General features: G+C 42.7%; 1 protein-coding gene across 7 annotated transcripts in view; it reads left to right on the forward strand.

Annotated features, from left to right (window-relative positions):
- The window catches only part of NCOA6 (nuclear receptor coactivator 6), a 43,412-nt gene extending 17,008 nt beyond the window's left edge, over positions 1–26,404 (forward strand). For 3 of the 7 annotated variants that reach the window (XM_030502826.1, XM_030502828.1, XM_030502827.1), the window contains 10 exons: positions 426–554; positions 1,280–2,095; positions 4,929–5,075; positions 6,034–7,153; positions 13,290–13,411; positions 14,307–17,303; positions 18,802–18,870; positions 20,081–20,117; positions 22,645–22,793; positions 25,789–26,404. In XM_030502826.1, coding sequence (XP_030358686.1) covers positions 426–554; positions 1,280–2,095; positions 4,929–5,075; positions 6,034–7,153; positions 13,290–13,411; positions 14,307–17,303; positions 18,802–18,870; positions 20,081–20,117; positions 22,645–22,793; positions 25,789–25,835 — 5,633 coding nt within the window. In that variant the 3' untranslated portion in view covers positions 25,836–26,404. Of the gene's footprint in view, positions 1–425; positions 555–1,279; positions 2,096–4,928; positions 5,076–6,033; positions 7,154–13,289; positions 13,412–14,306; positions 17,304–18,801; positions 18,871–20,080; positions 20,118–22,315 lie in introns of all 7 variants that reach the window. The other 4 variants (XR_003993948.1, XM_030502830.1, XM_030502829.1 and 1 more) reach the window with 4 other exon arrangements.
- Positions 26,405–27,586: the final 1,182 nt, after the last annotated feature.

Raw genomic sequence — 27,586 nt, forward strand, 5'->3', positions numbered from 1 at the left:
AGTATAAACCATTCTATAAAGTAGCAGCCTGTGGAAGTGAAACATGGTAATTTTTCGCTCTTACACCACCTCAGTTACTTTCTAGTATCAGATTTTACAAAAGCCTTAGTATGTGTATAACTTTGACACAATCTTGTCACTTGCTCACTTTAGTGGCAAGTCAGGCTCATATAATTAATGAGTCAGTAGGGTTTCCTTCTATAACCTTATAACAGGTTTTTTGCTGAAGGAAAAGCTTCACCATGACCTTGGTTGTTTTATACCAGGGAATCTAACCTTTCAGACAGAGATTATGTGTCCTCAGGTTATTTTGGACAAACAAGAAATGTTTTATTAACAAATATAATTTTTTTCTTGTAAAAATAACCTCTAAATCTCTATGTAAAAAACACAAGACTTGATAATTTTTATTTTTATCTTTTAAGGTTTAATAAGAATGAGCAATGCTGCAGCTGTCATGATGTCCCAGGGTGGAAATGTGCCCTCCTCTATGGTGGCAAGTGGTGCTAGTGCTGAGCTGCAGCCAAGAACACCTCGGCCTTCCTCACAGCCAGGTGGTAAAATTTAGCCACAGTCCTGATCTGAAAATGTTCTTGAATTCTTATTTTCAGCACACAGGCACGAGTGTGTGCTCATGGGAGTACTTCAGAATTGTCCTGGAGTATTTCCCCTGCCCTTTCTGAGTGTTACTCTTTCTGTGGAACCCTCCCTGTCCCCATTAACCTGGTAAAATGTGTCAGTTTGGGTGCCTGTTACGTTCCCAAATTGCTTGGTATTTTGTTCAAATGCTTGGAGTGTGGTATTTTTGCTGTAGAACTGTCGTGACCGAGCTTTATGTTTAAATGAAGGTAAGAGAAGGATTGGGTGGATGAGTTGGATGTCTCCAGTAGGAAGCAAACGGTTCAGTTTTAGGAAATCCTGCAGGGAGCAGGGAGTTGGTCTTGATGATCCTTAAGGGTCTTTTCCAACTATTCTGTGATTCTATGATTCTAAGCACGTAGAAGGCTTCCATTAGTCTGTAGTGAGAAGCGCTGTGGAGCTATCGTGCTTTATTGTAGAGGCTATAAACTGATAAGTCCTGGCTTCTCAGGATTCCCAAACATGTTGAAAACTTTTGGACCGTTGCTTGCTCTGTCTGTTGGAGAAATTGGAACACTGGAGCATGAATTTTTGTGCAGAGTAAGCAAATGCAAACAAACCATTTACTCTTTTGCGTTTTGGGGTGGGTTTTGTCTACAGTAGGTTATTTTTGTTTTACTTTTCTTTGCTATTTTAATAGATGCAATGGACCCACTCTTATCTGGGCTAAATATCCAGCAGCAAAATCATCCATCTGGATCTTTAGCTCCCCAGCTCCATTCAATGCAGTCAGTTCCTGTAAACAGGCAGATGAACTCAGCCAACTTTCAGCAGCTACAGCAGCAGACGCAGTTGCAGACACGTCCTCCCCAGCCACATCAGCAGCCACAGCAGGGTATTCGACCTTCATTTACTTCACCAGCACAGGTTCCAGTTCCTCCTGGCTGGAACCAGCTTCCTTCTGGAGCGCTTCAGCCTCCTCCAACCCAGGGAGCATTGGGTACATTGACAGTAAACCAGGGTTGGAAAAAGGCCCCATTGCCTGGACAAATGCAGCAGCAACTTCAAGCAAGACCATCTCTAGCAACAGTACAAACTCCTACTCATCCTCCACCTCCATATCCTTTCGGAAGCCAACAAGCTTCCCAGGCTCACTCAAACTTTCCCCAAATGAGCAATCCTGGCCAGTTTACTGCTCCTCAAATGAAAAGCCTTCAGGGAGGGCCCTCACGGGTTCCTACGCCACTACAACAACCCCACCTGACCAACAAGTCTCCTGCTTCCTCTCCCTCCTCCTTCCAGCAGGGATCTCCTGCCTCATCTCCAACAGTTAACCAGCCACAGCAGCAGATGGGACCAAGGCCTCCCCAGAGTAGCACGCTTCCCCAGGGATTTCAGCAGCCTGTCAGTTCTCCTAGTCGTAATCCTATGGTGCAGCAGGGGAACGTGCCCCCCAACTTCATGGTGATGCAGCAGCAAAACCAAGCTCCGCAAGGTTTACACCCTGGTTTAGGAGGTAAGAAGTACTGAGACCTTCTTTTATTTTAAAAAGAAAAGAAACACAAAATGGCTAGAAGTAATGTTGCTGTTAGTTCTGAAAAATCCTTTGAAGACCAGAATAAAGGCATAGGTTGAGTATCTAGTGGCTATGGGTGACTTGGCATCAGCATCACTTCATTTCTACTGTCTCTGGCAGTGTCACTGTGATAACCTAAGGGTCGTCTTTCAGCTACAGCAGAAAGAAATGGCTGAATGCAGTTGCTGGTTAAGATTGCCAGTCATCCCCTTGACAATCCTTCTGTTGCTTTTAAGCAGGTTCAGGTTGTTCAGAGATGGTGTGGGGGTTTTTGGTTTGGGGTTCTTCTTTGGGGAGGGCGAGGCGAGGAAGATTTTTAAGAATGAGAGTGTATTAAGGACAAATGAACATTTTCTTTCTCTCTTCTGCTTCCTCTGTGACCATTTACATTTTCTGCTGCAGAAGTGAGGCGTTATTTTGCATCTTCCTTTCTAAGTTGTGGATGTTTCTTCTTGACCCTGTCTTTATTTGTCATCTCTTTCTTCCCATATAAAAAAGGAGAGAGCTATTATTGCCATGATGTTGTACTCCCTGTTCTACAACTAAGAGGTTGAGGGATGTTTTAACATCCCCTTTGGCTGTGTTGTCTTTAGTTTTCTCTTTGGACCTCCATACTCGCATCTTTTCCTTACCACTCCTAGACTTCTTCTCTAACACTGAATTTCATTTGTCAGTCCCAAGATCTCTTTTGTGTCCTTGGTGGTTTTTTCCCCTTGAGCCTTTTGCAGTTCTGTGTCAGGCTTGTAGCACTTCTCTCTGCTCACTCTTCATCTTTCTCTTGAATGGCTGCTCTCAGATACCCACACACAAGCTCTTGCTTTTGAAGACCCTTTGAAATATTTTCTTTCTGTACTTATAAAATAGGAGCCATATTCTTTGTCCATCTACACACGCACGCACATGTATATATTCTATTGTCTTGTATTCTCACAGTGTATGTCTAAAATCTGTCCAAAAAGCTGTAAGGAATACCTGTTTCCTGGTCTGCTCATCTGGACAAGCCGCTTGTTTTCACTGCTTTTACCATGAGTTTCATTTGAATTCAGATGAATTGTCTTAGTTTCAAGGTTCTCCTCTTCCAGCCTGTTCTTAGGATCTGCCTGTGCCCTATACCTGGTGTATCTTACCTTGTCTCCGTCTGGAAGCAGTTATTTATTATTTATTATAGTCACAATTCCCTACAGTTTTGCCTCATCAGCCATATGTCCCCATTAGGAATCATTTCCTCTAGGTAGCATAGCCATGAGCTCCAGATAGTATAACCTCTGCCTTCTCCTTCCTTTCTAGGTAAACCTACTACAAACAAAACCCTACTTTTTTTGAGTTAAAAATGATACCCCAAATAAATTATCAAAGTACATTACTTAGACTCACTGTAGGACCCTGTTGCTAACGGCAGTAATCCTGTTGTGAACTATGTCCTCAGCTGATCTAAAAAGACAGGATTTTGCTGGTTTCAGCAAAGCTGTGTTGCTTCCACTTGCTGAGGCTTTTGCCTGGCTTCTGTGCATGCTCATTCCTTGCTGCAATTTATATGTTAATCAAGATGTAATTATGGCTCTTTCAGGTTTTAAGCCATCTTGCCTTTAAAGGTTTGGTGCAAATGTATACATTCAAACACTTTCCATTTCACCTAGTTCATTTAGCAAACCAAAGTTTATACCAGATTTGGAATAGGCCAAGTTAACACTCCCTTATTCTCAGTTCAAGCATTCCTATGTACAAAACTTTCCTAAAAGTTGAGCAGAACTAAAACTGGAGCCCAGTGATGTGATGTTTCAAGAAGTGTATATTGTGTATTTGCAGTTGGTTGTTTGACCTGTGAACTTGATTATCTTGAAATATTAATGCCAAACCTAAGACCAGATTAAGTAACACAAGCAATACAATTAGGTGTGCAGGAAAGCTGTAGCGGTAGAAGGAACCAAAGCCAAATTCTGGCAGCATATCATGGGTCAGAAAAATAAGGAAGGACAGGGTTGCTTCTAGGTCTGTGGCATCATCTATTCAACAGTGAATTAAAAAGAAGTGGGTTCTGTTAAATCCATTTATGCTGCTGCTCACATTGGTAGGTAGAGGGAAGGTTTTGCTCTCTGTCCCAGGGCAGTGGTGACATTTTGATATGTCAAAGTGAGGGCGTTGTGCCAGGTAGGGCCCTGACAGAATTACTTCCTTTTCGAGTAGGAATAGCAGGGCTGCTTGAATGAGCAGCCACTCTGTACCTGCTGCTGTCTCATGAGGTTGCTCAGCCCATTTTGGGTTGAGAAGTTACTGTGAGGGTGCATACACACAGCAGCAGTGCAAAGGACTGCTAAGGAGTGTGTACCTGATCTATTATGGTGAAAGTTGTTGTTGAGGGGAGCACATCACTGTAACAGAAATGCCAGTTACTTGTGTTTGCATACATGGAGTAAGTTAAGGGCCTGATTAGAGTTGAGATGCAGTAGAGAAGAAAACAGCAAACTATGTTCCTTTAATTTCTAGTTTCTAAAAAGTCAACCATGGAGACTTTCCGCCTTCTTAGCGGGGTAAGTTTTGTACTTAAATTACAGTTTGAACTGAGTTATAGTAGCTTGTTAGGCAGAATTATTGCACAGATAAGAACTGTAAATGTCTTCAGTGGTTTTGTGTATTGGCAAAAGCCACTTTCTGCCTAAACCTGTAACATGACAAGTTACATGAAGGTATTCTTCCATCATACTCCAATTATAGATTTCCTCTTTTTTTCCTTCTTATTTTCCATACTTACTAATAAGAAACCTCTTGTGTTCAGGAATGCCCAAGCGCCTCCCGCCGGGGTTCCCTGCAGGCCAGGCCAACCAGAACTTCCTGCAAGGTCAGGTGCCTTCCACAGCTCCAGCCCCAGCGGTGAACAGTGGCGCGCCGCAGCTGCAGACCAGCCAAAACGTGCAGCACACAGGTCTGGCTGGGCTGGGGGGCTCCTCAGTTCGTTCTTTATGTAGAAAATTGCACCTTTGCTTGTGTAACACAGATACCAAAGCATTAAACTCTTGGCATTGATAGGGAGTTAGCTCCTTGGGGCTGTAGGGGCATTCTGGATTGCTAAATGAGGAGAAGAAAAGGAGGAGGCTGCTCAACTTTATCAAACAACCCAACTATTATTGATTAGGACTGTGGTACTAAGATCCAGAATTACCTGTTAAGAAATTGAATGGAAGTAGCACTGAAATTTGGAGTGCTACTTCCATTCAATTGGAAGTGCTGCTTCCATTCAATGAGAGTAATAAAGATATAACACAAAAGGAACTTGTCCAGAAAAAAAGAGAGTGTTACTATCTTAGAAGCAGAACAACATAATCTTGTTCTGCTTTGAAAAGATTCTTAGTTCCTTTGGAAGTCTACTTTCAAAGTAGTAGTCCTGTACAAATGAAATCAGTCAGTCCTTTACAAATGATATCTTTAGTTCCCAAAGGTGTCCATTTAACAATTCAGTTATTAGTCTTTTGTCTGGATTATGGATACCCTGATAATGTCATTTCATTAATACTCCATGTGCATTTATTTTTTAACCCATTATAAAATAACCTCAAGGTTTGGAGCTTATTTTGGTTAGGAATTATTGTATTGTGTTAGGTGATATTGTGGAAGATTGTCAAGTACAGATAACAACTGATAAATTTCCGTTACATCTTCTGCAGTGGGGTACATGGGAAGTACCAGTCTTAAGTGTTTACTGTGAGGAGTATGATGTTCTGTTTTGACAACTAACAGGTATATGTGGCATCAAACATTGCATCAGAAGGCTGCAAATATGTCAGATATTCCAGTTCTTTGGAAAAGGGAGGAAAACAATGTTGGAGTTGTGGTTATAGTACTCCAATCAGTTTCTTACTGGCAATTATTTATTTTGTTTTAAGGTGGCCAAGGATCTGGACCTCCTCAAAATCAGATGCAAGCACCACATGGCCCACCAAATATGATGCAGACCAATCTAATGGGACTTCATGGAAATATGAACAACCAGCAGGCGGCTGCTAGTGGGGTGCCACAAGTTAACATGGGCAACATACAGGGACAGCCTCAGCAAGGACCACAGTCTCAGCTTATGGGAATGCACCAGCAAATTGTGTCCTCTCAAGGACAGATGGTAAACATTCAGGCTCAGGGATCGATGAACCCTCAAAACCAGATGATACTTTCTCGAACTCAGCTCATGCCGCAAGGCCAAATGATGGTGGCACCACAAAACCAAAATCTTGGTCCTTCTCCCCAACGGATGACCCCACCCAAACAGATGATTCCCCAGCAGGGACAACAGATGATGTCTACACACAATCAAATGATGGGACCTCAGGGCCAGGTCTTGTTACAGCAAAATTCAATGATGGAACAGATGATGACCACTCAAATGCAAGGAAATAAACAGCCTTTTAATACTCAAAGCCAGTCCAATGTTATGACGGGGCCAGCTCAACTGATGAGAGGACCAACCCCAAACATGCAAGGAAACATGGTGCAGTTCACTGGGCAGATGATGGCGCAGCAAGGCCCTGTGAATGGTAATCCTTCTCAGGTTATGGGAATTCAAGGGCAGGTGTTAAGACCCACTGGACCTGGTCCTCATATATCTCAGCAACTTGGGGATACCGCTACTACAACAAATAATGATGTGAACTTGACCCAGATGTTACCCGACGTTCCTGTGCAGCAGCCAAACATGGTGCCTTCTCATATGCAAGCAATGCAAGGAAACAACAATGCTTCAGGGAGTCATTTCTCTGGCCATGGGCTGCCTTTCAATACAGGGTTTAGTGGAACGCCAAATGGGAATCAGATTTCCTGTGGGCAGAATCCTGTTTTTCCTGTCAATAAAGATGTTACACTCACAAGTCCGCTCTTGGTTAACCTTCTGCAAAGTGATATATCAGCAGGACACTTTGGCGTGAACAACAAACAAAATAATCAGAATGCCAACAAGCCAAAGAAGAAGAAGCCTCCAAGGAAGAAGAAAAACAATCAACAACTAGAGCAAACAACGTAGGTTTACTATTACATTGTTTTTATAAGGGCATAGGGAAGCTCCACAGGCAACTTCTCAATATTTTTTCAGCAAATATGGGGTAAGAAAGGACCGGTGTTATTTCATATCCTAGCAATTTCTGTCAAGAGTTAAATGATAACCCACTGGCAAGTCTGCCACTGGAAAGCTTGTTCAAGACTTAAAAACCCCATGCAAACATCCCAGCCAACATCCTCGGTTAGAACAGCACCATTCCTTACTTTTACTGGGTAAAGGAAGTGTAGGATGTGGCAGATGGTGCCACAGCCCTTGGAAGAGGAGACTGCCTTTTGTAAGCAGTCTGACAGCCACGCTCAAAAGGTTGGGAAGTACTTTCAGAAGAATTAGAAGCCTCCATATAACATGTGCAATAGAGATTTTTGAGGGGTTGTTTGCTGAATTATATGTATATCCTGACATTTTTATGCCTGGAATTGAGCTGGACTTCTCTCTTGAAGCTGCAACTAGAATTCAGAGGGAGGAATACGGTACTTTCTGAGTATGAGGATTACAAGCCCAGGCAGTGCTGATCTTCTTGGTGTAGGAGAGATTAGGAAGGAAAAAACACCACAACTCTTAAGAGGGAAGAGGCAAAGGGATAATATTGAGAGATGGTGAATGAATGTACCTGTTTAGTGGAAATTCGGGATTGCTGAATCAATTTGTTCCTTTTTGGCCAGCATATTCTCCATTGGCCAGCTGTGCTGTGGCTTTTTCCTCTCGAGAGTCTATCAATACCAGCACAGGGTGGTAGGTGGCTGCTGCTGCTCTACTATTATTCAGCTGAAATGGTAAAGGCAGATCTGCTACGTCTAATTGTTCTGATGCTGCAGATGAGCCACAGGGGCATTGACAGGAATCCACCTGATGGAACATCTGGGGATTATTTCCACTTTGCTTTAGAAAAAAATGGAAAAACTTTGTGCAGAAAATTAGAACACAGGAATATCCAAATTTCAAAGTTAAATTGTTAAATGAGGTAGCAATGGCACAGTAAGTTATTGGTGTGGTTGTGGTTCCACCAGTCCCACTCCTTTGAATAATCATTGTAAGTCCTTAAGTTTATGCCACCTTTCCCAGAGACAGATGTCCAGCTCAGTGCAAGGAGTGGATGGCATTCGAGTACTAAGCAACTGTTCACTGTTTAATTTTTCCCCAACTTGCATTTTCTGCACAATGTCAAGATTCCTTCCTGAAGATGGAATTAAATTTTCTCATGGACGCTCATTTTAGTTGTGGACTGAAGCAACTCACATCATCTGTAGCAAGAAATCTTTTGTGACAATGGTTAATTGGCTGAACTGGTACTAAAATAAAATGCAGGAGCTGTTATGTGCATTTACAGGTGCAGAAATGCTGCGTGGGGAAGGCTGTAGGTGACAACGTGCCAAGCTTTCTAGCTCTGGTAGTCTGTGGCTACACGGAAGAGAGGTATTTGAGGGCATGAAGGTGTCTTCATTTGCCATTCCAGAAATTTTAAGTGCAAGTAATTTGGCAAGAGTGGGTTCTACCAGCACATTGCACAAGGTAGTGTTGTGTGGTCCAGTTGTAAAGAACAGCAGAAGTGCATCTTCATGCTTTTGATACATTAGATCCTGCAGAGAGTCTCAAATAAATAGCAAGCAGCTATTTTCCTGTCTGTTGCTCACCTGATGCTCAAAGCTATCCAGATGTCCTTCAAACAATAACAGTGTCATGTTTTTCCTTGTATCAAAATCATTCGTGTTGCATAGCTGCTACCCAACAGCAATTTGGATAGTACCAATAGGCACTGCTGAGAATTGCAGCACAGTAAAATATGCAAACGTCGTGTCACTATCAGTCATCTGCATCTTTCATGGAAAGTTTGGGATTTAGGGGGTTTTTTTGGTGGGGGTTTTTTATGTTTGATTTGTTATTTGGTTTTGTTTTTTCCCAAATCAAAGATGAAAACAAAAAGCCCTGGTATTTCCAGGGAGGAAAGATCTGGTGTTATGTGTAAAAGATCAAAAGCTTCAATTCTCAATAGGTTCCAATAAAATAATAGTAGCCACTACTGTAGTGAGCTGTCTTGCCATGGAAATGACAGAGGATTTGGAGGGACGAGTCGGACTCTCTTGTGAAAAGAAGATCTGTTGTTAAAGTGAAGCCTTGTTAGGATTTTGGTTTCATTGGTCTTACCAGTCATCACCCAGGTTCATTCCCTGTGGCCTACGAATGTCAATAAGCAGGTATATAAAGCTCTCTTCTGAGCTTACAAAGCCCCACAAGACTATTTGCTTGTTAAAAAGTTTTCAGAATAAAAGAAGCCTAAAGTACAGCTTTCTTATTGAACTATGACAACTCAAAAGAGTTCTTAGCTCTTAAATATGGCTTTTAATCAGATTTCAGTGTACTTAACAAAGGAAATGCCACTCTGGAGTTAAACTTTCAGTGAACATTCCTTTGCCACTGCTACCTGCAGAATGCTGTGTTGGCACCTGATAGTGATGAGCATTTTGTTTCTTAATGGGCTGTATTTTAGCCATTTTATCCTTGCAGGAGCATTGAGAAGGGAGCTATCCTTGCAAATGTTGTTGAGATTATTCTCCAGCAAAAAGAGGGCGACTGCAATTCAAGCTGGCTGTAATACCTCCCTGCCTCATTGGCTCCCGCCTGCTCTAGCATCATTAGGCAAGCTCAGCATTTTCCTGTCTTGGAATTGCTGATTCTTTTAAATCTGCTTTGGGTCACTTTCTTTTGCGTCAGAAGCAAAATGGGATGCTTTCATCTCAGCTTCTTCCCTGCCGTTCTTCCTCTGAAATCTTAGAATTCAGAGCAGCAAACCTCCTGTGGAAATGTTTGATAAACACACTAAAAATGATCCTGTTTCTTTCTTAGAAATAATTGCTGAGATGTAATAATATAGAAAGAAAAGTACCATTAGTAATATGGTTTGAAGACTGAGCCATAGCGGAATGTAGATAGGATAAGTGAATATTAAAGGAGTGAATATTGAATGTAAATAGGATAAGTGATAGTGAAGGAGTTTATTCAGCTGAGTCTAAAATAGTTTTAAGAGTTTGCTTAATTGAGCAACTCCGCATTAGAATGAAAACCAAGACATTTGGAAAAGTAGGATGTTCAAAGGTGATTGCCTCTGTTTTCTGAACCCAAAGATTGTAGATAATGGGATATAAACTGAGGAAGAGATGCTAGATGGAATGTGTTTGTAGATAAAACATGTTAGTTAATTCTGTTAAATACGTGCACAAACAAGCAGTTGTTTAATGTTCCCCTGTGCACAGACCAGGAACATCATGAGTTCTGGCAGAACAGAAAGAACACACTTAGTGAAACCCCTGTGGGCTTTGGGGTCTGCAGCACCCTGGGTGATGGGTGCTGGGCAGGGGGTGCCAGTGCTGTGGGACAGGGAGGCAGTTCTCAACCAGATACAGAGAGCTTTAACCATAGATCTGGAGGTGACAGTCCCCCTGTACACAGGGAAATGGAACTCATTTAGCATCAGACGACAAGTGCCCTTGTATAAAAGCAAAAGCTGTTGCAGAGCATTTTACCATGTCAGCAGGGCTGGTTCTGCTCGCATCTGAACTGTAACTTCATTTTTACACACCTTATCTCAGCATCTGCAGTGCTTTTTGGTGTGCTTTTTTGTTTGTTTGGGGTTTGCTGGTTTGTTTGGGCTTTTCTTTTTGTATTCTGGAGTTCTCTCTCCGCTCTGACAAGGGCTTTTGTATCTGAAGGTTGTGCTTGAGGATGCAGCTGGTGGAACAAAGGGTTCACTTATGACAGTCCGTTCTGTACCTGATGTGCAGTTGTTTGGGTTTTTTATGTGCAGAGCAATGGGAAAGAAGACCAAATACAGAATATTTGTCCTTCTCACAAACTTGCTTATTATTCGTATTCAGAATCTGGGTTTTTTTGATGGTTGCTAAACATGCCCAGTGAATTCAGCTACATTCAAACTTCAAGTGATGTTTAAATTTTCCAGCAATTACAATAGCAGCCTTTCCTACAATAACTGCTGTTCTTTACTAGCAAACAACACTCGGGTCTGTTTGCACAGTTTGTACATGCCTGATCAGACCCATCTGGCAGGAGATGTTTTCTAAGAACTCATTTTGCATCACCATTGTTTTCTAGGTTAAACCTGTTTGTGCAGTGCTGCTCTGCACTGGCTTCTGTCTGATCTTTAACAGTAGTATTTTCAATCTCCCACTATTATAAAGAAATCATAAATGGCAAAATTACAAACTTAGGATTGTATTCACAATTTTAGGATGTTGTTCCAGGTCACGTTGCTGGCACCTACCTCAAAGGCTGCAGCTCCTCTGGGTGATTTTTGGTGCCACTATTTTTGTTCATTTATGGCTGGTAATATAATGCTTCTGGGGCATGTTTCTGCATTTTACTAGCTTTCATCAAATTCATTGGTGGAGGCATGTAAGAAAACAATAACTGCATCACAAGGATTGGGAGTGTGCTGGATTAGACAAAAGGATTAACTCCAAATACTTTCCTTGGCAATACTTGCCTGCTCAGCAGCACTGCTTGGGCATTCTGTGTTTGAGCCATTTCTTACCTTTCTTCTGTCTTGGATTGTTCTCCCCAGTTTTGACCTGTGAAAGTTCAGGGAGTTCCAAGTCAGATGCTGCTTTTTGAATATTGGTACCCAATAGGACATTAGGACAGGCCTGGGTCTCTCCATGTCTGCTGTGCAGATGCCAGAGACGCTCTCAAGTAACATTAAATAAGATAGCTCTTTCCTCCTTTATTTACTACAGATTCTTATTTTGCTGAAAATGTCTTTGTCCTTGCCATTTCTGCATGATTCTGCCTCTCTTTGTTGGCAAGTGGGCTAACTTTGATGTCTTTAATTCGGTGCTTTTATTATACAGTCCTACAGAAGGACTTGAGGATACTGGTGGACAAAAAGCTGAATATGAGCTATCAGTGTGCACTTGCAGCCCAGAAAGCCAACTGTATCCTGGGGTGCATCACCAGCAGCGTGACCAGGTTGAGGAAGAGGATTCTCTCCCTCTGCTCTGAGACTCCTGCTGCAGTCCTGCATCCAGCTCTGGGGCCCCCAAAATAAGAAGGACATGGACCTGTTGGAGCGAGTCCAGAGGAGAGAGATGCTCTGAGGGCTGGAGCAGCTCTGCTCTGGAGACAGGCTGGGAGAGCTGGGCTTGTCCAGCCTGGAGAACAGGAGGCTCTGGGGAGACCTTAGAGCACCTCCTGGTGCCTAAAGGGGCTACAGGAAACCTAGAGAGGGACTTTTCCAAAGGATTTCAGTGACAGGACAAGGGGGAATGACTTTAACCTGACGGAGGGGAGATTTAGATCAGATATAAGGCAGAAGTTCTTCCCTGTGAGGGTGCTGAGGCGCTGGCACAGGGTGCCCAGAGAAGCTGTGGCTGCCCCATCGCTGGCAGTGTTCAAGGCCAGGTTGGACACAGGGGCTTGGAGCAACCTGCTCTAGTGGAAGGTGTCCCTGCTCGTGGCAGGGGGTTGGAACTGGATGAGCTTTAAGGTCCCTTCAACACAAACCATTCTGTGATTCCATAATCACTTGCAGAGCCTCAGTATCCCACAAAGTTTTGTGCTCTGGTGGGTGACATAATGTCCAATACATCAGCACATTTTTGTTGTGATGTTTATGGAGGTCTTTGTTATCCTGAGCTTGTCACTTCTGTGTACGATACTGGAAGAAGTGTTGCTACCATTGAAATACATTTCTGTGCTTCTACCCATGATATTTACTTACCTATACAGATGCTACAGCAGTATTAGAGGGAAATCAGTTTAGTTTGAACATACCTATCTATATCATTTGTAATATCCATTGGCATTCTCTTAGTTATAAAACTCATATTCAAGGTAGAAACAAAAGGAAAATAGAGCACCAGGCAACTTGTTTCCTCTTCAAGAGTATTTAAGGCACAGGAGTGACTGTCAGCAGACCTGGGCTCTGTGTTCAAGTTTGTCCTTTTACACCAGAGGTAGTGGTGCACTTCAGTGAGTTACTTGCAGGTCTGTGAAAAGCACTAGGAATTAATTCCTTGAGTTCTGGAAGCAGCAGTCAAACGCTGACGTGAGGCTGGATTTTAAATGCAGTTATTATTTTTCTTCCAGTTCTTCAGAACCGCGTCCAGCTGGCCTGGAGGAGAGCGATCAGTCGTCGATGTCTGGAGATCAAGGAATGAACTTAGATAATTCAGGCCCCAAGCTTCCTGATTTTGCAAGTAGGCCACCAGGTAGTGGGATTTTTCTGTGGATTATCTGAATGTGATAACTATAGGAGAGCTTTTAAGTGATCTTTATGACAGTTCTATTTTGTGTCATCACACATTCAAGCCCAAAGCTTTTTTCCCTCCTAGTAACTAATTGGTACCATTGTTAAAATGTTTTCTTTGAGTTAGCTCAAAATGAAGAGGGAGGTGGACACAGTCTCATGTATCATGCTGTAGGTATCATACTGAATACTGTAGTTACTCAGCAATAGCATAATTGATAAAAAATTCTGTATTTCTAGCTGTAGCACAGACTAATGCATTAAAAAGTATTAACCAATAGCTGATTTTTGAGCCTTAAGAAGTAGAGGCTACAGTTGGAATTATGCTTTGCACGTAGGGAGAATTAAATCCAAGGTCTGCAAAGGAATTTATAAGCCACATGGATGGTTCTTAGCACTGTTTTTAGCCAAGTAATACATGACAGATTCTACTTTGTACACTAGAAGATGCCAGATCTGTAGCAGGTATGCCAGACCCTGTCCCACGGGGCATGTCAAACTCTTAAGGCTGTTTTGAGGAATATTAGTGAACGTCCAACTCTGCAATTGGAAGTGAAAGCGAGCTCATGGACAGTTGTAGAGACTTTCCAGATGGCGTGAATCTGGAGTAATATTAGCTAGTATGATGTACTAAGAGATTTCCAATTGTATGTCAAGCATCCTTTTACTAAGTAAAAGGACTTCTAAGAATTTAGTAAAATCTTTGTCCTTATTTGTAAAGCCTGTTTCGTTCACGTGGCTCTCGCATAAGACAGACAGGCTCCCAGCTATACTTTATCTGATCCTGTTTGTTCCAGAAATTCTGCTTTCTCTGATCTTTGGTTGGTTTTAATGAATGTATCATCTTCTTGTCTTAGGTTATCCATCTCAGCCAGTGGAACAAAGACCACTTCAGCAGATGCCACCTCAACTCATGCCGCATGCGCAGCAGCCACAGCCGCAGCCACAGCAGCAGCCACAGCCACCACCACAGCAAGCCCAGGCACCACCACAAACACCGCAGCAGCAGCAGCAGCAGCAGATGATGATGATGCTTATGATGCAGCAGGATCCCAAGTCAGTCAGGCTCCCTGTACCACAAGGAGTTCACCCACCTAGAGGGCCTCTGAATCCAGATGCTCAACGAATGCCGATGCAGCAGAGTGGTAACATGCCAGTAATGGTTAACCTCCAGGGTCCTGGGTCAGTGCCTCCATCTCCTGATAAACAAAGAATTTCCTTGCCAGGCAATCCTCCCCTGGGAAATAATGCAAGAAAAATGGTTTATCAAGATAATGTCCAGAATCCTTCCAGCTCACCCCTTGGAGAGGTTTCATCAGTTTCCTCCCTTCCAGAAGGAGGTGGAGCTGAAGGCCCCCCAGCGTCAGCAGCTCAGAATAATCTGACATCTCATTTAGTAGTTTCACAAAACCAACTAATGATGACAGGACCCAAAACTGGACCATCCCCACTTTCAACTGCCCAAGGTGCAAGTCCCCAGCAGCAGTCGAATTCTCTGCCTAGTGCTCTTACACACCATTTTCCAAACGTTGCCACCCCATCACAAACTGCAAGGCCTAAAACCCCAAACAGAGCAAGCCCAAGGCCATACTATCCTCAGACTCCTAATAACCGTCCACCTAGCACGGAACCATCAGAAATCAGCTTGTCTCCAGAGAGACTCAATGCTTCTATAGCTGGTCTCTTCCCTCCCCAGATTAATATTCCTTTACCTCCCAGGCCTAATCTCAATAGAGGATTTGATCAGCAGGGTCTTAATCCCACTACTTTGAAGGCCATTGGACAAGCCCCATCAAATCTCACCATTAACAATCAGTCTAGTTTTGCTTCTCCACAGTCACACAAATTGGAAAGCGTGGTCATTAATTCAGGAAAACAAACCAACACTGGAGGAACAAAGAGAGCAAGTCCAAGCAATAGTCGAAGGTCCAGTCCTGGATCCAGTAGGAAAACTACCCCAAGTCCTGGCAGACAGAATTCAAAAGCAGCTAAATTATCATTGACAACCCCGCAGAATCCATCTCTCTTGCAGAACATGGAATTACAAAGAAATATGATGGCTGGTCCCTCTTCTTTGCCAACACCTGTGACTTCAAGTTTCCAAAATAACAACATGCTGAGTAATCAGAATCCTACAGTTTCTGTACCTGCTGTGACTGGCATTCCTGAAGACAATAAAGAGAGCCTTAGTGTGCCTCAAGATAACGAGTGTCAGAGTACACAGGGTGTCCAAGCTAACAAAGACCAGCCCAGTGTTGAACTAAAAGGAATCCCTACTCCAGAAATGAAAATGTTGGTTCCAGAAGAACAGCCAAAAAAAGATGGGCAAGCCTTGGACACCAGTAAGCTTCCAGTCTTGGAGGAAAGTAAACCCATGGTATCTCCAGCTATGAGGGAGGCACCAACGTCTTTAAGTCAACTTCTTGATAATTCTGGAGCCCCTAACGTAACCATTAAGCCTCCTGGGCTGACTGGTCTTGAAATGGCACCTATAGTTACCACTAGTGAGGAGCTAAAGAAGATAGCTGTCATTCCTCCACTGCAGGATTCATCCTCGAGCAAAGAGCCATCTAATTCACTTAGCTTGCCTCAGAATAATGAGCCCTGTTCAACTCCAGGGCACCAGGAACTGGGAGAAATAAACTCAAGCGTTGCACAGAGTGTTCCTCCAGTAATGCAGAGGCCTGTCAGCTCCTCTTCTATTTCAGGTCCTTTACCTCCCAACCAGATAACAGTTTTTGTAACTTCAAACCCTATTACGTCTTCTGCTAATACATCAGCACCGTTGCCATCTCACTTGCAGCCTGCATTGGTGTCAACGGTTGTCACAATGCCCAATGTAGGGAACAAAGTCATGGTGTCTGAGGGACAGTCAGCAGTTCAGTCTAATGCTCGGCCACAGTTTATTACCCCCGTTTTTATAAACTCATCATCAATAATTCAGGTTATGAAGGGCTCTCAGTCAAGTACGATTCCAGCAGCCCCCATGACTTCTAACTCTAGTCTGATGCCTCAGTCGGTCGCGGTCGTTGGGCCTTTGCATATACCGCAGAATATAAAGTTCTCCTCCGCACCCGCTCCTCCCAGCACATCATCCAGCAGTCCTGTTTCTAGTATTCCTACCAGCAGGCCACTGGTTCTTAATCCCTTGGCACCTCCTGTTCAGCTGCCTTCTCCCGCTACAACTTCTTCCAATGCTCCCTCAAATCTCCCTGCTCAACAAGGCAAAGACTTCAGCCCAGAGGAGACTTCTTCTCAAAGTGGTGGGTCAAGTGACCAGTGCTCTGTTACAGCAACACAGTCAGGACCTGTTGTTTCACCTCTTCTGACGAGTAGTCCAGGATCTGGGAACAGACGCAGCCCTGTTTCATCAAGTAAGGGGAAGGGAAAAGTAGATAAGATTGGCCAACTCTTGTTGACTAAAGCATGCAAGAAAGTCACTGGCTCCCTTGAGAAAGGGGACGAGCAATATGCTTTGGATGGTGAAACAGAAGGACAGGGACTAGAAACATTGGCCCCAAACAGTTTGGGAACAGAGCAGTTACCAGCAGAACTAGATAATAAAACTGTGACACCGCCAGCACCCAGTCTTCTAAAACAGAGCACTTCTGGGCCTGGCAGTTCGGGTGCCAGCACCACGGCTGCTGCTCCTGCCTCCACGTCTCCGAGCACATCAACAAGCACTCCTCCTACCAGCGTGCCACCGGTTGTAACCACTCCCGCAGCCCCAGACCTCACACCCGCAGCACCAAGCACTAATGGCAGTAACCACGGTGGTGTACCGGCTGAGCAAACCGGGGCTGGTGTGGTGGAGGAAAAAGCAGGAGCACATCAGGAACTGCTACAGAATGCAGGTAAGTCCGGTGCTACCCTTTGTAAATGTAGGGCTGCTTCTGTAAACTTCCTAGGTGCTTTTTTCCATGAACATAACAAAAATTAGACCCCATAGCCAAGGCTGACAACTACTTTCTTGTTTCTGAGTGTTGTGGTTTAAGCCCAGCCGGTAACTCAGAACCACGCAGCCGCTCACTCTCTCCCCCCTTCCTTCCCCGCCCTGCTCCCGGAGGGGTGGGATGGAGAATCGAAAGAATGTAAATCCCACGGGTTGAGATAAGAACAGTCCAGCAACTAAGGTATAAGACAAAACTACTACTGCTACCACCAATAACAATAATGATAAGGGAAATAACAAGGGGAGAGAATACAACTGCTCACCACCCGCCGACTGATGCCCAGCCCGACCCAAGGAGCGATCTGGGCCTTCCGGGTAACTCCTCCCAGTTTATATACTGGGCATGACGTGCTGTGGGATGGAATAGCCCTTTGGCCAGTTTGGGTCAGGTGTCCTGTCTCTGCTTCCACCCAGCTTCCCATGCCCCACCTCACTGGCAGAGCTTGAGACTGAAAAGTCCTTGATCAAAGTAAGCATTACTTAGCAACAACTGAAAACATCGGTGTGTTATCAGCGTTGTTCTCAGACTAAAGTTGAAAACACAGCCCTGCACCAGCTGCTAAGAAGGAGAAAAATGACTGTTACAGCTGAACCCAGGACAGTAAAATCCACAGAAGTCAGCACAACTGAGAACTTCAGCTTGAACATGACTTCCCCTGTGGCTGTTAGATGTATGTCATAGCTGTGTGCCAGTAGAAAACGGAAACATTTCCTTTGAGCTTCACAGAAGGAATTCTGATTTGTTAGGAGAAAAATGGAAGTGGATGTTCTTCATTTAAACAGGAATGTTTTAACTTTCCATCTTCATGTTCTTCCTAAGTTCATTTTCACATACAAGAGTAGACTAGAAAGCAGTAGCCTGACAAGAATTGGTTTTCCATCTTACATTTTAACTTGGCAACCTAAGAAATGTTAAGCCACGTCATCTTGTTGCCAAAGGACTTCAAGGGAGCCGCTGGAGCATATTTTGCACCCTTGCAATTGAAAGAGTGAGGGCATTGATTCATTAACAAAGAAGCTTTTTTTCCCCAGAACTTCTGTTGAAATGAGCATTAATCTGAGAGAGACTAAACTCTTTAATTTTTAGGACTTTCTTTAATTTCTCAGGCTGGTGAAAAACTGTTACCATTAAAAATGTGATTTATGATATTTAATTTCATCACTTTTTCTAGTTTGTGAAAACTTGGGATAATTTTGCCAAACTTTTCTTTTTAACCCGGGGGGGGGGGGGGGGGGGGATGGGTAGAGTAGAGCGTAGGTTAACAATATTGCATCTGTAAATGAAAACGTTGCAGTAAGCTGGAAGATGCAGTGTTCTGTAAAAGCAGCCCGACTGTGCAATAGAATATGCTTGTGACTCCCTTTGAAAATAATGCTTTTTCCCTCCACTTTTATTCTAGCATCCTCTCAACCTTTAACACAGAAAAAAAGTTCAGTTCCAACATCAGAAAGTACTGTTCAAAGAACAGGTAAATCTTACTTTGGAAAAGCAGAATATAGGTAACTGAAAATGCATTTAGTTTAATGCATATTTAATGGTCACTAACATAACATGCTTGGTAATTTGGGGGTTGGGTTTTTTGCTATTGGATATTCTCCCTGTTCAAATTTTGGGTAGGAAGAAGAGTAACTCTTTCCTTATGTTGCTTGGTTTTGTTAGCAAGATATCTCTTTTTCCCAGGCAGTGCTATATAGACTTACACTGAAGAGTCTGATGTTTCAACCATACATATTGTAAGGGGTGTTTACCAAAAGGGGACAGATATTACCTGTTTTTTTACCTTTTTTTTATACCTCTATTCCTTGTCCACACTCTAGCAAACTTTAGGTACTAAATTGATCCTAAAGGCAAAGCCACAGTTCTGGGTAGCACTGTCCTAGAGGTTCAAGGGTGTTTAAGGGAGAGATGGAGTATGTTATAGGCAGCATGACAAATGAACAGTGAGTTAATACTTTACACTGTGATGGTGATCCCTAAGGCAGTTTCTCACAAGAGGTGCTGGGTTTAGGTGGAGACAATCCCTCTCAACAAAGGGTCTGGTGGATATGGGGAGAATTAAAAGATGGACAGTAAAAAAGGAGAAATCTTTTATGATAAGAAGAAGAGCAGTTGATTGTGCTGAAGACTCAAAAGGAATCCTGATCAGTACTTATAAAATCACTAAGAGAAAGGGGTAAAGAAGGCAGATCAGACTTCTCTACATCATCTCCTGAGAGATTTTCCAATTCAGCAGAAGTATAATTGGGCTTCAGAAAATTGCCTCCTTTTGCATTAGAAGGTCTTGCTGTAAGAGGTGGTTGGGTTAAGGCAAAATTTTACATGCATAATAGATCCACATTAGTATTTTTAAGGTTTAAAATGAATAAACCCTTGAAGTTTTAGAAGTGATAAACTGTCTAAAATGGGAGCTAAAAAAGGGAGAGGACTGTAGCTCTTGTCAGGAAGTTTCTCTACAGCTTTCTTCTGCAGGGTTCCTTTAAACTTCCTTTGGCTTAGCTGGTGCAGGCCATAAGCAGAAAGAGCAGTTGGCTGACCTGGTACTTGTTTGATATGTTAGTTTGCTTTGCAAGAAACAATAGATGAGAGAAGTTTATTCTTCAGACCTAAAGCATAATGAGAATAATGTGAGATGGTCATGCCTTGTCAGTGGATTTTAAAATTATCTTTTTCTCTTGTAGAACTTGAAACAAATGCTCCGGTAGTTGCTGGTCAAAGGTAAGGAGATAGTTTGTGTAGATGCAGAATAGATGTAGCTTTCACGGGAGGAAGTCCCTTTCTCTTTGCTCCAGTTGCACACCTTCTGCTACTGCTTTTCATTTTCTTGTCCATACCCTTTCTGTCCTGCTAAGAGATTGGGCTCAACTGTGTTTCAAAACGTTGCTGAAATGCAGAATGTAAGATAACTTTTTTCCCCAAGTCTGCTTTCTGGCTTCGGGCTGTTTCCTCTTACCCCTTCAGGCCTGTTTCACGTCTTGGAAGGGTCTTGGTGGTTCTACTGTTTGATATTTTCTGAAAACAAATCAAAACTAAACGCCCCAAAGCCTACAGCTTAGTTCTTACGTAAGTTTTTGTTTTCTGCACACAAGCCTTTCTAAAGTTTGGGGTTTTTTCTGCCCTTGTGACTGTTTTCTCCAGATTTCCTCTGTGTTTGCTTGTTGACACTTTGCCAAAACCTGTTAGGAAACTCAGGTAGAAACTTCATCTTGTCCCAGATAAGACACTCAGTAATTAAAAGATCAAATTTCAAAAGATTGTGTTCTGTCAGAAGAAAATATGGTTTCCAAGATCTGTTTCTGTTCCATTCTAAACCCACCAGGCTCTTAAACTCAGTCTAGGCAGTAATGATGAACCTTTGTAAGTTTTTGGGTAACAGTGCTGGCATGAATGGCTGGGGTTTTGATGCTCCCTCATCATTGGAGTGATGCCCTAAACCAGGGCAGAGGTGCAGTTCATTCGTTTGGTTCATCAGGAAGGAAGGCAGTGTCATCTTTTGTAAGGGAAGGGAGCACAATACACTTCCTCAGACGAGGAGTGACTCCACATTGAATATTTAACTATACTTACCTTCACATGCATTGGGATCTTTCTACTTGTATCAAAGATGAACTGAAATTTCAAGACAAGTTTTCTTTAGGATACAGTGCATTTCTGATTGTATTTTTCTGGACTAACGCTTTTCTGAGCAAGACCAGAAAAGAAGGGAGGTTTTCAGGCAAACTGTGAACCTAGTGATGGCTGATAGAGCGGCCAGCTTCAAGCTCTTAGAGTTCAACACCGTAAGGTATAAACCTTAGAGGAACTTGCGACCCACAAAGCACTGGAAATATTTTTACTTGGGCCAACTTGATTTCCTCCTATAAAAGAAGTGATGTGTTGGTTCCTGTGAGACATCCAAGCTATGGATTAGTCACTAGATCTGTAAAATTTATCTGTAATAACTGAACTTCAGCTGATGATGCCTGTTTGCTTTGCAAGTATCCTCTCAAGCAGGTGGCTGCTATTTCAGCTGCCCACATTGCTGAGCAGAAGAGCAGTTTGTGACCTGTTTGGAGGATCCAGTTTATAGATTGCCCATAATACTGTCTATGGTTTATTTTGTATCTGACACAATCCATGTGCTTCCATATTCTCCTCTGCCGTGTGTTTCCTTGCTTGAGGATGTTTGTCTGTCATTGACAAACTGTTTTATTCCAAGTATCTGGTAGTTAAAATTACAAATGTTTGTAGTAGGTTTTCCTCTCAAAATAGGGCTTTCTCTGTACCAGTGACAGTGTAGTGGAACCTCTGGAACACACAGGTCTGCTCTGTGTGTTTTCAGGCAGTTCTCTGATTAAGGCAGCCTTTCTTGACGTCTTGCAAGTATCACCCAAAGGGCATTAAATGAGTTGTGTTTCTCCTTTTCCAGTATCAGCAGAGTGTTTTATTTGATTAATTACTTAGCTTTGAATTCACAGGAGATAAGTTTAGTGTAATCTTCAGAAACCACTTAGTCGTCAGAAATTGTCTGGCATTAATGCCTTAAGGAGAAAACACCCAAACCTCAGGAGGAATTCACAGGGTTAAGAATGATAAAATAAAGAGTTAATTACAAAATGTAGCACTCCATCTGTTGTCTCAGGGACAGGAAACACGGATTTCCACACTACCTAAAATTATTTGCTATAGCAGAAAAAGCTTTCTGTTATGAAAAGAGAATAAAACATTTTGACTTCAAGCTTTAAAGCTTTAAGAAAGTTTTAAATAAGCCTTAAGCTTTTTGATATGTGAAGATCAATGGAGTGAGTCTTGTAGTAAAAGCCAAATCTGGCATACTCCCTGAAGAGTTCGTAATGCCTCCTTATGTTCATCTGCAATTTCAACTCTGTGTTCCCATATCGTAGCAGTCTCTAATGTAACTTGTTTGCTTTTCCTAGACTTCAGTAATGGTGGCACCTGTGGAAAACAGAGCAGACAATTTATAATGCATCTAATTTCTTGGTCTTCTAATGTTGAAAATATTCTCTTTGAGGACTTCTCAATTCTGTATCCTCTGATAATTTTTAATAGAAACGGACTATACTCTGGCTTACTCAGGTCATTCTGCATCTGATAAAACTTCTGGTATCTCTAGCATTTCATATCTTCAGTGCTAATAGTCCGGAACTGGTACCTGTGTCGGTCCATCCTCCAGCTTGTCTGAGTTGCATAGAAAAGCATAATTCTTCTTACACTTCATCAGAAATATTTTGTCCCACTTTATTAGTAATGAGACAAAAGAGAATTGTGAAAAGTCTAAAACTCCAAATAGAAGAAATTCAAGAACAGAGGATTCTGCCGCTCCACAGGAAACTGTAGAGAACGGACAGCGCAAGAGGTCCTCCCGACCAGCGTCTGCATCCAGCACTGCAAAAGGTAAAATCCACAGCCGTCATTTCTCTGGAGAGGGCAGGAAGTAATGTACTGCCCCAAGTAATAACCCCTTCAATAGCTGGCTCATAATGATGGTTTACAGCTTCTAAGTGTGCTTTTAAATCTAGTTTCAAAGATTTAGACACAGGTTGGTGTTGAAGTATTGACCGACATCTGTACTGGCAGTGAATCTTGTATGAATTTCCCGTTGTTAAATTTGTGGAGCTTGTTTTCTGCAGTGCTCAACAACATAGCGTTCAGCAAGCTTGCCTAGTTCAAGTTGAATCCTCTTGGCAGAAACGTGTTGCCATTGAAAGGACTGTACTCAAGTTAAAAAGTCACTTTTGTTTTTGTTTTCCTGAAGCCTGAAAGCCACAAGACAGATGCTAAAGTCTTCCCAAGTGCACGGTCAGCTCTTGTGAAGCCAAATGCTGTGGTTCAGGCATGTTCAGAACGCTGCCTGGATGGCAGCCTGGAGCACCGAGGAGTGCTGTGTGCTAGCACAGAGCCTCAGCTGTTCTTTCCAAGAACATGTGAAATCCTAAAGTTACAGATACTAACCCATGGCATTAGCAGTTGCTGACGTGCCTTATTGCTACCCAGGTTTCAATCTCGAACAAAGTATGCAGCATTTGTGTGAAACACGTGGTCATTGCCAGAATGCACAGTCCATGGTGCCATTCTGTGTTTCTGAAGCTAAACTCTGTCAGCTCCTTATACTTAAGGGTCAGAAAAATTCTGATGGACAAAAGTTGTGCAGAAGGGTAGAGAGAACCCGTCAAGAGGCAACATTCAACCAATATTTTAAAGATAACATACAGAACAAAGAGGTATTGGTATAAAATTCTTATAAAAGGAAGTCAAGTTGAATTCAGCAACCATTTTCCATACTGAAGATACTAAAATTGGATGGTAAGAATATTTTCATTTTAAGAGTTTCAGAGAAGACTTCCAGCTGTACATAATTGTGTGATGAATCTCAAAGATGACATGGAGGGACCTGTATGTTCTGCACTTTTGTGGCTGCTGAATTTCATTAAATCTACTTGTGGCTGGATTGTGCAGAAGAATCTGAGTCTGTATTGTAAAAATCAATTCTCTTTCATGATTGTGAAGATAAGCTTGAAAAATGTGAAGCCAATGTAAAATCTTTAGATTTGGTGATACTGTCCTGAGTGTGAAGGGACCTGAAATGTATGGGCCTGCCCCCATACTGTAACGAGTAAACCTAAAGATGACAACCAGTGGCATGTCAAATTCTGAGAATGTGGGAACATGAAAGTACATCAAGTTGAAATAATGCCAGAACTCAGAGGTTTTGTACTGACTGTATGATTTGTTTACCTCTGTAAGTAAAATCATTGCTTTAAAAACATGCACCTGAAACTGCTGCAGTATCTAAGGGGTTTGCTTGAAAACACTGATCCAGCTTACCAGGTGGTACCTTAGACTGTGGTTACCTTCTCTCCATGCGAGCAATGCCTGCTTCCAGGTGGTAGAGAAAATGAGCCAAGCAAGGCTCTCTTGTGGATAAGGACAGGCTGGAGGGTTGGTGAGGGAGCTGGTATAAGGGGGTTTGCGGCTTGTGCCTACTCTGGTCTGTGTTTTTGTTAGTGAATCATAGCTTAAGAAAGCTTAGTTTATATGCTCCTGGCCTCCTAGACATCTGCAGTTACCTTGTCTACGTCCTGAGAAACTCTAGTCTGTGTTAACGAGGATTGGGGCTGGGAGAAGCTCCCTTTAGATAAGGGTGGATTAAGGTCACTATAGAAATGGCAATTAGGAAAAAACTGAAATGTGGCAGGGAGAGAGAAGTAAACTTTGACCAGTCGGTGTAGGAATCCCCTTGCTAAGCATCAGGAAGGAGAAGGCAGAAGGGTAACTGTAAGAGAAGGACCACAGCAGCAGGGCTGGCTGCAGCAGCTGCTGCTTGAGCTGCTTCCGTAGTGCTGCTGCTTGGAGGGCACTGTGGTAAGTGGGAGTTGTGAGGTGTTCCACTTCTGAAACCTGGTGCTGTGTTGGTATTGTCACTCCTTGGAGTACTTTTCCAGCAAGGGCTGTTGCAGCGTTTGCTGTAGTTTTGAGTTTGTTAAATTTTGTAATGTTGCTTTATTTTGGTTTTTAAACACAACATATAACAGCCATGGAGTTGTAGTGTTGCTCCTCTAGCTTTAGATGTCTTGGGTGTCTTGGAAATCTTTTCCCTATTGACTCTTAAAATACACACAGCTCTAATAGCTTTTGGAAAATACTGTCAAGAGCCAAAGATACATTGCCAACGTTTAAAATCCCATTTTTGAAAGATCTAAAGATGCAAATACCCTTGGTCCTTACTCTCTTCGTTTTGTTTTGAAATGGAAACGTTAGTGCCTTGGTAAGTGCACTGAACATGTCATCTGCTTTCACTGCAGCTTCCACGAGCGCTGCTTCTCACAGTGTTTTGTATCTTTCTGCATAGCTGCTTTTCTGTGCATCATAATGTACACTCAAGAGACTCGTTTTCTAATGACCTGATTTGCCAAGGACTCGAACAACTACATTTGTAATTCATGTGGCAGGCTCCAAATGACCTTCCTAAGTGTTTTTTATAGCACCATCTCCATGACGCTGACTCCCATTGCCACAGTTTGTGCCTAGTGCCCGTTTCACGGAGTCTTTCTCCTGTGGTACATCTGAGCACGTTGTGCGTGTGGGGAACTAACATTAAACACTTAAACATACAAAACCACACAGATCTTAAGGCTGATACATTGCGAGTTCAGCATTGCTGAAGCCCTAACGCTTGGAAGTCGTGCCCTACCAGAGCTGGGGAACGCTGAGCTGTGTCACAGCGTTGGTGTTTGTGTTGTGACTTGGTGAAGAGTCAGTCCCGGGTCTGTGGGAATCCCAGTCCTCCGAGGTTTCCACTCTGGTGTGATTGTGGAAGGGCAATCTGTGCACCTCTGGTGAATGGCTTATCGACTTCGTATCCATGCTTCTTTTCTTCTCTTAATTTCAGAAACGAGTGCCAGTGCAATGCAGTCAAAAAGAAGAAAATCCAAGTAAATTACTGCATGGAAACATGAAACTTGTAAATGAGTGTGAATTTACCAATAGCAATTTTGAGCTGTGATTTTTCTTTTTTTAAATAAAATTCTGTACAGTAAAGTCCTTTTAATATTATCCTGTTCCCAAGAAATGATTTTTTTTTTTTTTTTCTAAAAAACAGATAAATAGATATAAAAACTGGGTTCTTCTAAAACCCCCTGGACTTACAAAGCGAAGCCCAGGGTTAGCACATTAGGTTAATGTGTTTGTATGAAATGGAAGGGGAGGGGAAGACAATTGTAAATTTATTTGTTTCCACTTTTCATAAATTAGAATACAGGGTTGTCATTTTTAGGTATTAAAAATAATGTATTGTGCTGTTGTTTAAGTACTGTATGTGAATAGCAGTAAGAGGGTTTAGAAACAAACCCAATCATGTTTGGAAATGTAAATAATTTTATTATATAGTAGATCTGATGTATTTGTTGTAGAAATGGACCAGTGAAACAAAACAAAAACAAAATAAATGTAAGGGTTTGTATAATGTGGAATCCCTCATGCTCTAAATAAATGTTATTGTCCTATAAGTTGGGTTGAATTATTATTAGCAACAACAACCGCATCATTCCAAACAGGAAGATTGAAGGGATTATTTAGAGCTCGAGGCCTACAAGCTCCTTATATGGAGCTTTAGAGAGGAATTTGTTTAACCACAAACGAATTAACTGTTGCAGCTGTTCTTGCAAAGCAAGAAAACACGGCACAGGCCACGCTCCTGCCCTTGGGCTCTGCGCAGGGAACACATACAGGGTGAGGAGGCCCAGGAGACAGCGCTCCCCGCGAGTAAAGCTGCTCAGCAGGAAAATGCAGCAGAGAGAAACGCTGTATGGAACGGTTTGAAGACTTTGTGAAATGCAGGAGCCTGCAGTCTGTTCCACGGATAACCAGCGGTGCCTGGTTTGTGTGCAGGGCTGCGGAAAGTAGGTCAGGCCCCTTGTTCCAGGGAGCTCTCGCTGGTCCTTTCAGATTGCTCATTGCTTTGTGCACAGACACTTGGAGCTGTTTTCTTCTCTTACGGAATTATAAAAGCATATTGATAGATATAAATGTAAATTATCACCTTTTATAATGGAAGAAATTACCCATTTGTGCACAAGGTAATAGACACTGAGGCTCCCATCTCTGGTCATCCCTGTCAGAGTGCAGATGCTGTGTCTTTTGCAAGGGAAAGTCGGATGCTGTTGAGATGCTGCCTCCCCCCATGCTCCGAATCCCCAGCTCTCCCTCAGCTGTTCACACCTCTCCTGCTTTACAGCGGGTAGTATGAAGTTGGTTTCCACAAAAAGCATCTACTCCTTTAGGATTATGGATCCATACATACACATTTATATGTGCATGTAGGATTATGGATCCATGCACACACATTTCTGTATCCGTGTATATATTCTGTATGTGCTTACACACACGTAAGTACAGTCAACAGGAAGACAATGAAATGGCCCATTTTACTACTTCCATCCTCCACGTTGCATTTGCTAACCCTCATCTTTAGATGGCCAGCTCACAGAATTGGTTTTATTCCATGTGTCTGTGCTAAGGACAAGGCAGGATTGCTCTGTGTCTGTCAGAAGGCTTTGGTGGGACAGAAGAGGCCCTGTTGTGGTGTTGCTTTTTGATGTCCTCCCCACCAAGGCTGTCTGGAACGTGAGGAGCCGGTGTGCAGGTAACGTAGTGATCACCCTGTGCTGTGCTATTGCCGGTCAGGCCAG

This window comes from Strigops habroptila, chromosome 13, assembly GCF_004027225.2.
Source record: "Strigops habroptila isolate Jane chromosome 13, bStrHab1.2.pri, whole genome shotgun sequence".
In the NCBI taxonomy this organism is placed as follows: Eukaryota; Metazoa; Chordata; class Aves; order Psittaciformes; family Psittacidae; genus Strigops; species Strigops habroptila.